This window comes from Trachemys scripta, chromosome 9 (assembly GCF_013100865.1).
Source record: "Trachemys scripta elegans isolate TJP31775 chromosome 9, CAS_Tse_1.0, whole genome shotgun sequence".
NCBI lineage: Eukaryota > Metazoa > Chordata > Testudines > Emydidae > Trachemys > Trachemys scripta.
The window spans coordinates 27,545,587-27,558,587 of record NC_048306.1 but is presented as its reverse complement, the minus strand read 5'-3'; the positions used below and the strand labels follow the sequence as shown (position 1 = coordinate 27,558,587).

Sequence of the window (13,001 nt, the reverse complement as noted above, 5' to 3'; positions counted from 1 at the left end):
GATAACGTCACAGCTAACCTGGTGGCTGAACTTTGTGGTTTTGTCCTCACCCACAACTATTTCACATTTGGGGACAATATATACCTTCAAGTCAGCGGCACTGCTATGGGTACCCGCATGGCCCCACAATATGCCAACATTTTTATGGCTGACTTAGAACAACGCTTCCTTAGCTCTCGTCCCCTAACGCCCCTACTCTACTTGCGCTACATTGATGACATCTTCATCATCTGGACCCATGGAAAAGAAGCCCTTGAGGAATTTCACCATGATTTCAATAATTTCCATCCCACCATCAACCTCAGCCTAGATCAATCCACACAAGCGGTCCATTTCCTGGACACTACTGTGCTAATAAGCGATGGTCACATCAATACCACCCTATACCGGAAACCTACTGACTGCTACATTTACCTACATGCCTCCAGCTTCCATCCAGGACACACCACACGATCCATTGTCTACAGCCAAGCTCTAAGATATAACCGCATTTGCTCCAATCCCTCAGATAGAGACAAGCACCTACAAGATCTCTATCAAGCATTCTTAAAACTACAATACCCACCTGCTGAAGTGAAAAAACAGATTGACAGAGCCAGACGAGTACCCAGAAGTCACCTCCTACAAGACAGGCCCAACAAAAAAAATAACAGAACACCACTAGCTGTCACCTTCAGCCCCCAACTAAAACCTCTCCAGCGCATCATCAGAGATCTACAACCTATCCTGAAAGATGATCCTTTGCTCTCACAGATCTTGGGAGACAGACCTGTCCTCGCTTACAAACAACCCCCCAACCTAAAGCAAAACTCACCAGCAACCACACATCACTGAACAAAACCACTGACCCAGGAACCTATCCTTGTAACAAAGCTCGATGCCAACTCTGTCCACATATCTATTCAAGTGACATCATCATAGGACCTAATCACATCAGCCATACCGTCAGGGGCTCATTCACCTGCACATCTACCAATGTGATATATGCCATCATGTGCCAGCAATGCCCCTCTGCCATGTACATTGGCCAAACCGGACTGTCTCTCCACAAAAGAATTAATGGACACAAATCTGACATCAGGAATCATAATACTCAAAAACCAGTGGGAGAACACTTTAACCTGTCCGGTCATTCAATGACAGACCTGCGGGTGGCTATATTACAACAGAAAAACTTCAAAAACAGACTCCAACGAGAGACTGCTGAGTTGGAATTGATATGCAAACTAGACACAATCAACTCAGGATTGAATAAGGACTGGGAATGGCTGAGCCATTACAAACGTTGAATCTATCTCCCCTTGTAAGTATTCTCACACTTCTTATCAAACTGTCTGTACTGGGCTATCTTGATTATCATTCAAAAGTTTTTTTTTTCTCTTAATTGGCCTCTCAGAGTTAGTAAGACAACTCCCACCTGTTTATGCTCTCTGTATGCGTGTATATATATCTCCTCAATATTTATTCCACTCTGTATGCATCCGAAGAATGGGCTGTAGTCCACGAAAGCTTATGCTGTAATAAATTTGTTAGTCTCTAAGGTGCCACAAGTACTCCTGTTCTTTTTGCGATACAGACTAACATGGCTGCTACTCTGAAACCTGTTAAAGAACCTTGATAGCTCCAGTTAGCTTCCCCGGAGACTTATAGGGGAGTTTTGTAAAGGAAAAGTATCTCCATTCCTGAGATGAGTCAGTCTCTTGAATTCTTTGTTAGACTGATGCTGAAACGAATGTACAGAAATGATTTTGCAACATTTAATTAAAAATAGTTTCTGATTTTTAAAAATCTTTATTAAAGGAGCCACATATTTTAACTGTAGATCAGACATCAATATTTTGCATTTATCTTCTTGGCTATCAACCTCCAATATTTTCAGAAACAAAATGTAGATATAGATAGTTCAACAAATACCATGCTCCTCCTGAATAGCCTTGTGACCTTTCAGTGCTGCCACTTCCCCATGCACTTTCAGTTATGGAAAAGATAATTTATTTCTGTATGGTCAAATGCCTTCTCCACTTCTAAAGAAGGCATCCTCAGTGCTCCTTGCATTGGGCTGATCAACTGCAAGTTGAACAACATGCATTTATTTATCCCTTGGTTTTCTACTGACAGTCAGTAATCCTATGACTCCAGGTGCTGGAACTTTACAAAAACCACTGAATACCAAGAGACTTGTGATGAAATCACAAGCGTTGGGAATCTCCAAACATCCTGCATGGGTTGACCCCTGAGACTGCATGGAGTCCCAGTGGCTGCAGGGCTTCACATTGGCACAGTGGTCTGATCATATGGAGCTCACTGGGGGATCAGGGCCAAAGTCAGGAATGCAACATAGGATGACAGTCAAGGAAAGCAGCAGAAGCACCAGTGAAGGAGGTACATCCACTCAGCTAGATACAGTATTTGCCTAGTTTTACAACAGGCTACATAAAAAGCACTAGCAAAGGCAGTACAAACTAACATTTCATAGACAATGAGTTGTTTATACTGCTCTGTATACTATACGCTGAAATGTAAGTACGGTATTTATATTCCAATTGAGTTATTTTATAACTATATGGTATAAATTAGAAAGTAAGCAATTTTTCAGTAATAGTGTGCTGTGACACTTTGGTATTTTTATGTCTGATTTTGTAAGTTTTTAAGTGAGGTGAAACTTGGGGATACACAAGACAAATCAGACTCTTGAAGGGAGTACAGTAGTCTGGAAAGGTTGAGAGCCACTGGTCTACACAAACCACTTAATGTGCAGTATGACATTGCATTTGGTTTGAGCATTGGCCTGCTAAATCCAGGGTTGTGAGTTCAATCCTTGAGGGGGCCACTTAGGGATCTGGGGCAAAATCAGTACTTGGTCCTGCTAGTGAAGGCAGGGGGCTGGACTCGATGACCTTTCAGGGTCCCTTCCAGTTCTATGAGATAGGTATATCTCCATATATATTTAACAAATCACACCCCCATAAAGCGCATCACCCCAACATCTAGACAAGCCCATAGTTACACAGTCATCCTACTTCATACACACTACGCTACAAGCCAGATTTTGCTCTGTTACGCCACTGAAATCAGGTATGATTCCACTGAGGTTAGTGGAATTATTCTGAATTTACATCAGTTTAACTGAAAGAAAAATCGAGCCCCTGATCATGCATGATAACATCAAGGTCACTGGGTGTGCGCCTGTCTGTCTACCTACAATCAAAGAGTCATTATGCACATTGCCACTTCATAATCTAAGTGTAGGGGGAAACTGATGATCACGGATGCTGTTTTGTGACACTCATGGTATGTGAAAGTATACCTGTGAATTGAGTCGATCTAGAAAAACTAAGCTAAAACACAAGGAGCCAGTTCTTGCCCTGGGCTGGGCAGGGGCATGCTGGGGGGAGAAGATGGTGGTGGGACCTGAGCTGATCACCTTAGCAACAGTATGGCAGGATACTGAACACTCAATGGAGTGCTACAGGACTGGCTCCTGTGCACTGAAGTGCTACAGCGCCAAGGGTTGCTGATCAGGGATGCAGCTAGGTCTTGGCCAGATACCACGTATGCTGGAGGAAGGTGTGCAATCTTTTCCTTTTTTAAAAGGAGAAGCAGTGTGCAACCTACCACATAGTCATCCCAGTCACCATGAGCAATCCTGCCTGCCCAATCATACCATCAGAAACTAAAGGCAGGATATAGACCTAAATAAGCTAATCAGTAAGGATGGGCAAATCACTGGAGATAAAATTAGAATGGATTCAAGTCTTGCCCAAAACCCAGATCAAACCCAAATTTTTCTGATGTTCAAAGAGTCCAATCAACTACTTAGTGCACCTCTTCATATTCTGGTGTTGATTGGAACTCAAAAGACAGCTAGAAAGCCTGTTCTGGCCCAGCCAAAACCACAAAGCACTGGAAGTCTCACACATACTGGCCATCCAAATTTTCCAGACCAAAGGCACTAAACCAAGCTTGAACAAGTATTCAAACATTTGGATGTCTGACTGAACTGATGAACCATATGAAGTTTGTCCAGCTCTAATCAAGACTATTTATGATTTCCAGTTTTAAAATACACAAGCTCCCTCCGATCTCTACATCATGAAATGTATTGTTTCAGCTTAAGTCCTTTAGCATTTCAAATCATTTAAAGTCAGATGTCATCTGTTCTGTGAAACACTGCTAAGGCCATTTCTTTGTCTCTTAAATCCTCAGAAAATGTGAGCGCATTTGAAGAATGCATATCACCATTTATGTGGAATTGTATAATGCATGCAATGTGGTTATGTCCCGGTACTATTTCAAAGGCTTTTATATTGTTTTGTTTCTCTTAGTACATAAATGTTTATCATACATCTCACACTAAGCAACGCTGATGTAATCGAAGGTCCTGGGGCACCTTTAAGATGAACAGAAGTATTGGGAGCATAAGCTTTCCGTGGGTAAGAAAGAACCTCACTCATGAGGTTCTTACCCACGGAAAGCTTATGCTCCCAATACTTCTGTTAGTCTCAAAGGTGCCCCAGGACCCTCTGTTGCTTTTTACAGATTCAGACTAACACGGCTACCCCTCTGATGCTGATGTAATCATGACTGATTCTTTTCTGAATATAGCCAAAAGCATTAATTGCATGAATAAGAAAACCAGTGCATATACTTACGCCACAATACCAGAGAGGTGAAACATTTCTGCAGTGAGATAGGATAGGTAACTGTACAGGAAGACAAAGAGGGGTTCAATTACACGGATATTCTTGGTAAATCGTGTGGTAAAGGCAGCAATCATCCCGAATAAAAGGCCTACCAAGACCCCTCCTATTCCAACCACAAAAAATTTCCCAATTCCTGCAAACACATCCACAGTTTTGATTGTTGACATTTCGCAAAAGGATCTAAACAGCTTGTACAGCACCTAGAAGAAAAATAAAAGGAAGAAGAGAGAGAAACAAACATTAGCTAGAGATGACCGCAGGCAACAGACACACCATTAAATGTTTGTGACGCTTCTGCCGATGTGGTGAAATGCTTCCCTAGTGTTGTGACAAAGACACTGTGTTCTTGTTATCAATGGGTTTTGCCTCATAAGTACATCATCTACCCTATGGCCCTGCAAGGATTTCCAAGAAAAGATAAAGCAGCCTAAGCCTTGGTTCTTGGGGCTTCAATGGATGTGGGAGGCCCTACCAGGAGCTTGGTCAGGTGTAAAGGCATACAGTTTCCTCACGGGCTGCCCTAGACCCCCTGTGGATCCCTGGGAAATAACAGGGTTTCTCCAAGGCCTATCACATGGGAGACAAACCCCACCCTTCCCATAGAATGATACCGAAGGGTTGTTCTGCAAGGAGATCTTCATGGAGATTTTCTCCCTCTAAGACTCCACTGGAGATTTGTTATATGAAAGAAACTAGCAATAAGAATTTGCCTGTGGGATAAAATGTCTGAATTTAATGGTTCCAATTAGACTATGAAGCTCACCCCTCGCTCATATGAATGAACGGGGGAAGAGATGAACTCCTACCTTTGCTGCTGCTCCATGAAGGATTATAAATACAGACACATTGATATTGTATATCTATAATCAAAGCATTTAAATACATACTATTTCTCACTATCTTCCTTTTACTCACATGTCAGTGCAGTTAAAATCCTAAATATTAACAGTAACTCCATCAAGTCAAATTTTGGTTGTACATCAGGCTGTTGATGCAGCCAATGATACCAGCAGTCTTATACCAATCACTGAAAGCAATGAGGGCACTATCATGAGTGGTGAATCTGGTGTACCAACTTTCTGGCATGCAGATAGGACCGGACCCAATGCCCGCTGAAGTCAAGGCAAATTATTCCATTGACATCAATGGGCTTTGCAATAGACCCTGAATATTCCTGAAGTGGGGAGCTTTGCAGAGATGTCGGACACCAAGGGACTTGCCCGAGGTCATACAGGAAGTCTTTGGCAGGACAGGGAATTGAATGTGCGTTTCCTGAGTGCCAGGCTAGCACTAACCACAGGACCATCCTTCCTCTGTACACTAAATACCAACATAAGGGATAGAACTTACCACTGTAACAGCATCATTTAGGAGCGATTCTCCAAAAACCAAAATGTGAAGCTTTTCATTGACATGTATCTCTTCAAACACAGATAACACTGCTACAGGATCCACCGCAGCAATCAGACTGCTAAACCAGAGATTATGGAGCAACGATATATCCTGCAGGTGAAAGGATTTCACTTGGCATATCCCATACAGTGAGAAGCCAATCCCAAACACATTCCATATAGTTCCCACTACAGCATAAAGAAGAATAGTCCCAATGTTCTCAAAAAAGGGACGACTGGGCATGAAGTACCCTGCGTCAAGGACTATAGGTGGCAGTAAATAGAGGAAAAAGATATCACTGTCCATGACTGGTGGGGACTTGTCATTTAAGCCATAGATGATTCCTCCCATGATGAGCCCCACAAATATCAATAAGCAGCTTTCCGGCACAACTGACGGCAGCTTGTTAAACAGATGAAAAGCTGGTGAACAGTAAAGAGATGACATCATTATCCAGAATCCATATAATATGTTGACATAATCATTTCATCACACATTTTTATAATACAAAAGAGGAATCGCTCCACATTGTCATTTTTAGCAGAGAGCATTGTGGGGTGTGAACTGATGCTGTTTATCATAAATAATAATTTTCCAACTTAATACCAGTAGGATTCTTTAGGTGAGCATGAAGTGAATTTAAAAAAAGCTGTAAACGTTGGCAAAATGAAAAGCTAATAAATAAATAGCATCCTATAGCACCTTTCATCCAGGAAGATCCCAAAGTGCTTTACAGCTTTATATACTCTGTTGAAACAGCCACATCTGGGGTGAAACACAGCCATTTTGCTACACCACATCAGTAGACAACATTTTTTTAAAGAGAAGCTGAAGAATAGCATATAGGATTCAAAATATGAGGGAAAATTTAGGTAGGTGAAGTATATTTACCTAAGTTGGAATTTGGCTAGCATGCCTCTAATTTTGCCAAAAGTGCCAGGAGATTTTTAATAACCACACTTGGCATATTCCTCAATTCATCACAACAAAAGGTTAAAATCTAAATATTTTAGACAACAGTACAGTAGGCACTGAAAATACTCTACCTAAGATAAGTATACGTGAAGGAATTCAGGATAACAGATGGCATAGGGTCTAAATAGCATACTCTCTTCAGCACTACAAAAGTGGAGAGCAACAGTTCTTTTTTTTTTTTAATTGTGTTTCATGTTTCCAACTAATGTTCTTTGTCAGAGATAACCTTCTTATTAATTATAAAGGAGGCCATTTTAATATTCACTAATCATTAGCTCTTTAAACAGAATACAACATTGTGAAAAGTGAGCTCAGCACCTCCGGACAAGCGGTGCATCCAGCTACTTTGCACAGATCTAGACTTTAAAGAGAAATTCATACAATACAAGTCATGAAAAGAAATAAACTGAAATAAACCAAACTGAAATGGAAAAATTAGAAAAAAATCTTATTAATCATTATTTGTATTTTATGTTTATATTACCAGAACTGGGCCCCTAGAGTACTAGGTGCTATACAGACTTAAAACAAAAGACTATCTCTGCTCCAAAGACCTTACAATGTAAATAAGCATCAGATATTTCATATTTCTGAATAATTAAATTAAGGTTAAGGGGCTTCTGCAGTACTAATGGATTTCATAGCCTGTATTTATTATTTCCCTTCTTATAACATATTACTCTTAGGCCAAATTATTCATTGTGATGGGCCTGATCCAACCTACTCCTCATTCTTAACTCCCATTGGCATCAATGGAGACCTGAGTGCAGAAAAGTTGCGAAAGCAGGCACATAATTCAGGATTATTATTCACTTTTGTAATTTGTCACTCCAGTTATATAATTACTCAATTATTCCCATTATCCTTTCTGGACTTTCCTCTCCCCTGGATACGTGTGTGCAGTTCTTAAGTTTTGCATGTATAAACTTACACATGGCTTTGGAAATCTCACTGTCATTTGCAGCTGCAGTATTACAAGTTGACAAGCAATTGTGTGGGGTTTTTTTTCCATTTGCAAATATGGCAATTTAATTTACAGTACTCTATTGAAACCCAGAGCCGGCGAGCAGGGCCAGGTTCACACACAGGGAAAGTCTCACACTCAGCTGCAAGATGCTTAGCGTTTGCTTACAAGAAAGCCTCACAAACCCTGTGTGTCTGTGTGTGTGGAGGGGGGAAAAGGGGAGATAAAGAAACAATCAGCCCAGAGGGCTATCTAGTTTGGTATCCTGTCTACAAGCAGCCCTACCTGATGCTGCAGAGATGAAATGCAGTCAGTTTGAGCAGCACAGTACCATAAAGGGAGAAAGTTGTTCTCTTCTATCTAGCCCAAGATTTAAAAATATTATTGATATCTCACTTCCCACCTGAGTGTCCCCAGGATATGAGAAGCTGGCTGGGAGTGGGAAGTGCATGTGTTGACTGTCTTTCCCAGCCTAGGGCAATTCAGTCAGGCACTGGGCAGGATGGGGCACTCAGAGACTTTGGAAACTTCACAGACCAATTTAGGATGGGGAAGGTTTTAGGCAAGGACTTTCCACCCTAGCTGGGGTTTGACGAACAGATGCCCAATGCAAGGAAGTTCTCAGAGTATCCCTCCCCTGTCTGAGCTCGGCCCCGCTGCTCTTCCTCCTGCTGCAGCCCAGAAGAAACATGGCTCCTTACCTATTTTGGCCAGAGAAGCTAGCATGATCCAGAGCGTTATTTCAAAGGGGACCTGCACATGATGATAATCCAGGGAGAAGAAGACTGTGTGCACAGAGGATTCATTATCCTGGGCTTCCTGGGACCCCCAGCTGGCATTCTCTGGGCCACTGTCCTCGAGGGGCAGCAGCAGCGATGGTCCCTGGAGTGCACTGACCACGGGAGCACCCAGCAGCAAGGAAAAGCAGGGACCCAGCATCCATCCTGCTGCAGCCTCCCATCCCAGCCTCTGCCTCTCCATGTGCCCTGGGAGCCGTCCGCTCTGGAAAGTTGGTGGCTGGCTGCTTCCCCGCTCCTGGCTGCTGCTGCGGCTGCTGCTGCTGCTCTGATCCTGAGTGGCTGGGCAGGGCTCCTGCCTAACAGGCCCTGCAGAATGCAGCCTGCCCTATTTGCGTGGGTGGGTGTGAAGGCAGGAGCCACTGAGCAGCCCAGCGAATCCCAACCCCCAGAGAGCCGGGGAGCAGGGCCAGGTTCGCACACAAGAAACGTCTGCACTCAGCCGCAAGGTGCTTAGCATTTGCTTACAGGAAAGCCTCACAAACCCTTAGTGTGTGTGTGTGTGTGATTCTGTGAGTGTACGGGGGAAGGGGGGAGATTAAAGCAGGATCCTTACCGTTTTGGGCCTCAGCCACCCAAATTCCACTGCCTAAATGGAGAACAAGTGTAACTGCTCCTTCTGCACCCCCAAACCCCAGACACGGAGGCAACAGCAAAACCTGGATCCTCCAGCACTGTTGGAGGTGCCTGGTTTCAGGCCCCAGCCCCCCAGTTCTAGTGCTTACACATAATACTGGTATAGATGATACCTTTGCCCAATGCCTCTTCCCTTTGGTAAACCAAATGCAAATCAGAGTATCCACCAAAAGGAACTACAACCAGCTAATACGATCACTTAACAAAGCATGCAACTGGAGGGGCTAGGATGGAGGGCATCTCAATAATAAATTCCAGCAATAGCTTGTCGTCTTCTGCTGCGGTCAGGAGCAGAAGCGAGAGCTATTTCTGTGTTTACTTTTCATGCTAGGCACTCAGCTACCACAGGGATGGGAGTGGGGAGGGGAATAAAAAATGGAGAGAGAGAGAGAGAGAGAGAGATGTCATTAACTACCATCTCTGAACTTCAGGGGCTTTTGATTACTTGGCCATTTCTTCTCAGAACAGTTCCTTGCACTGCAGTGGCCGGTGTGGCCATTGGGAAGGTTCAGGGATAGGTATCCACTGACCTTAGGGGCTACTCTCGCACTCATTTTGGGAAGCAGGGTATTTGTTTGACACATTATCAGACACATTAATAAAATGGAGGGCAAAACGCAGAAGGCCAAATTCCTCCATGATTTAGTTTCACTAGAAGCAGTGATGTTTCACGAGGAATGAATTTAGCCCATACAGCACAAACAATTAAAATATGGGGGCCCCAGGCTGCTGCTGGACTAATCGATGACCCATTTTGGTGCCCAAAGGACACCAAACCTGAGCTGCTAATGACATATTGGTGATCCATTTTTTCTGTAATGGAGAGCTAAATGGGAGACCAAAATCACATGTGTATGTACTCTTGTTTGTCAATAGCACACAATGTCCCAATTTCTGATATTATTTTGTAGGTCAGAATAATAAACAGGAATCTTGGGAAGCAGTGATACATTCTGAAAATCACACTCCACCTACCCCCATTTAACACTGTTTATCAGCTTTTATACTGTGCCTTTAACAGAAATTTCTACCTTGACTAGAGAAAATGCTGTCTTGACATCTGGGCAAACTGAGATTTCAAGAGTTTTGGCAAAAAATTCTCCCTTCGTGTGGAAAAAAATGACAGAAGGGAAGGAAATCCTACAGGGTTCCCTTTATGCATTTCTCCATAATCATTCCTTGGGGTGGGGAACAAGGCCCCTCACAGTTTGGAACAAATGGGGGTTAAGCATATGTGCACTGTTCCTTTAAATATTAAGCAGGAAGTTTGGTGGCAGGGGACTGAAGTGATCTAGGCAGAAGCTTTACAGTGAAACTAATAAAGAGGCAGAAAAGTCTTGAGAACATGCTAATAAATGTCCTTGTTCAGTGTCAGAAGAAAGTGACTCTGTGATCATTTACCAGGGTGTTCTGCCTCCAGAACCCACAGATTCTGGGATAACTCTAGGACTAGGGTGACCATATTTCCCAAAGTAAAAACGAGACACCATGTAGGGTGGCTCGAGCCACCTGCAGTTGCCACTCGCCTGAGCCCCGTGCTTCCCAGGGCTAGGCTGACCAAATAGCAAGTGTGGAAAAATCAGGATGGGGGTGGGGCGTAATAGGAGCCTATGTAAGAAAAAGCCCCAAATATCGGGATTGTCCCTATAAAATCAGGACATCTGGTCACCCTAGCTGGGGTTGAGCACCCGAGCCCTGCGCCGTCTGAGGCTGGGGCTGACTGCCCAGGTCCCATGCTCCCCAGGGCTGACAGTCCGAGCCCTGCCATCCAGTGCCTTGTGTGCCACCCAGTGCCTCGTGAGCCACTCGCTCTCCCCCCCCCAAAAAAATGTTCCTCTGCACCCCCTGGGGGTGTACACTCCATTTTGGGGGGGAAACTGGGCATTTGTTCCATTTGCTCTTGCCAGCTCATCATCAGTTGTCAAGAGCAAATTGGAGTGTCAGAGAGATGCCCACAAATGCCCATTTTTGCCAACAAAATGTCAGGACATCCAGGACAGGGCTTAAAAGGGGGACTGTCCCAGCCAAAACTGGACGTATGGTTGCCCTACCTAAGAGGCCAGGACCACCTGCACCAGCTATGAGTCCTCTCTCTGGTTCCTAGACGTCTTCCACTGGACCCCTTCTCACAAAGTTAGGTTCTTCCACAGGGAAGAGGCTATGGAGAAGTTAAAATGCCCCAGAATGCATGAAGTTTTGAGTAGATTCCCTGCAGATTTGGGAAGGATGAGGTCCATCTCTCTGACACTCTGCCCACCTTCTCCCCATGTGCAGGAACCATCCCCTCTGTAAGGTCTGAGAAAAAGGAAATGGTGCTGCAGAGATGAATGATTGCCCCTCCTGGTCACTCCACTTTGGACAGGGATGGGTCCCTGTCCGCATGGGAATCCCAGGGGATGACTGAGACCTTCATTGTTTTCAGCAAAGAATAATTAAAAAAAACCATCAAAACCAGAACTTCTCCAGAAATTTGCATCTCTTGATTTCTGTGCTAGGGAAATAACAGAGGCACTCACAGTTCCCCCTTAATTACCACATTAACTGAGCTCAGGGTGTCTGCAGTCTCTTTTGATTGGGGTTCCCTCTCAAATACAGCACGTGCCATTATAAACTAGAAGTTTGGTGCCCAAGTGCCCACAGTAACCAAAAGGGTCTTGAGCCCCTGAGACCCTACTGGAGCTTGATATCGCTATGGTAGTGTAAAACTTCCCTAAGCTGGTCTCTGGAGGTTTCCCTCTGCATAGGGAATCCCCGGTTGGCTCAAAGACACCATACTCGCTATTACCTCAACCCCCATCCTGGCTGAGGGTGCCGGTGGCATGGCTGGGAGTAAGGGGATAGAGCTGGTAAGGGGACTGCTGCAGGCCATTTGACACTCAGTCCAACTTAATCTTCAGGCTGCTTTAAGTTGTACTTGGGGACTGGCCTAGCACTCACCAGCCTTAGGATCATGGAAGCACAAAGGTTGTCAAAAGCCCCCTTTGTATCCCTTCCCCTTCCTCCTGAGCTGTGCTGAGTGCTCCTGTAGCATAGCCCAGCATCCTGGGAGCATCTTCTTAGAGTCAGGAGATCCTGCAGTACAGCAATAACTGCAGACAGCCAAGGGCCCAAGGGAGCTAAGAGTCAGGGCAGACACAGACCTCCGCATGTAGAGCCATGACTTTGGCACATCCCCCAAGGAAGCACACGATAGATCTTGGTTGATCCGTGGCTATGGGGGGCCAAAATTTGGCCTTTTGTGACAGGGCAACACCTTTTCCCTCTGACAGATCAATATGGGGAAAAGCCCTTGACAGGGCCGGCTCCAGGCACCAGCATAGGAAGCAGGTGCTTGGGGCGGCCAATTCAAAGGGGTGGCACATTCGGGTCTTGGGCAGCAATTCAGCGGCGGGTCCCTCATTCCCTCTCCCTCTTTGAGCTGCCGCCGATTTGCCGCCAAAAAGGAAGAGAGGGAGGACCCGCTGCCGAAGTGCCGCCGAAGAAGCAGCGCGATTTAGCTTCCGCCGTTCGTCTTCTTTTTTTTTTCTGAGCCGG

The 13,001-nt window shown here is 44.6% G+C and overlaps 1 protein-coding gene across 1 annotated transcript in view; it reads right to left on the bottom strand.

The window, feature by feature from the left end:
• Positions 1-9,015, bottom strand: part of LOC117882909 (sodium/hydrogen exchanger 2-like) — a 60,178-nt gene extending 51,163 nt beyond the window's left edge. Inside the window, exons 1-3 of the mRNA XM_034781794.1 lie at positions 8,736-9,015; positions 6,054-6,517; positions 4,653-4,903 (exon numbers count right to left, since the gene is read on the bottom strand). Of these exons, the coding sequence (XP_034637685.1) occupies positions 4,653-4,903; positions 6,054-6,517; positions 8,736-9,015 (995 nt within the window). The remainder of the gene's footprint in view (positions 1-4,652; positions 4,904-6,053; positions 6,518-8,735) is intronic.
• Between the last annotated feature and the right edge of the window lie 3,986 nt (positions 9,016-13,001).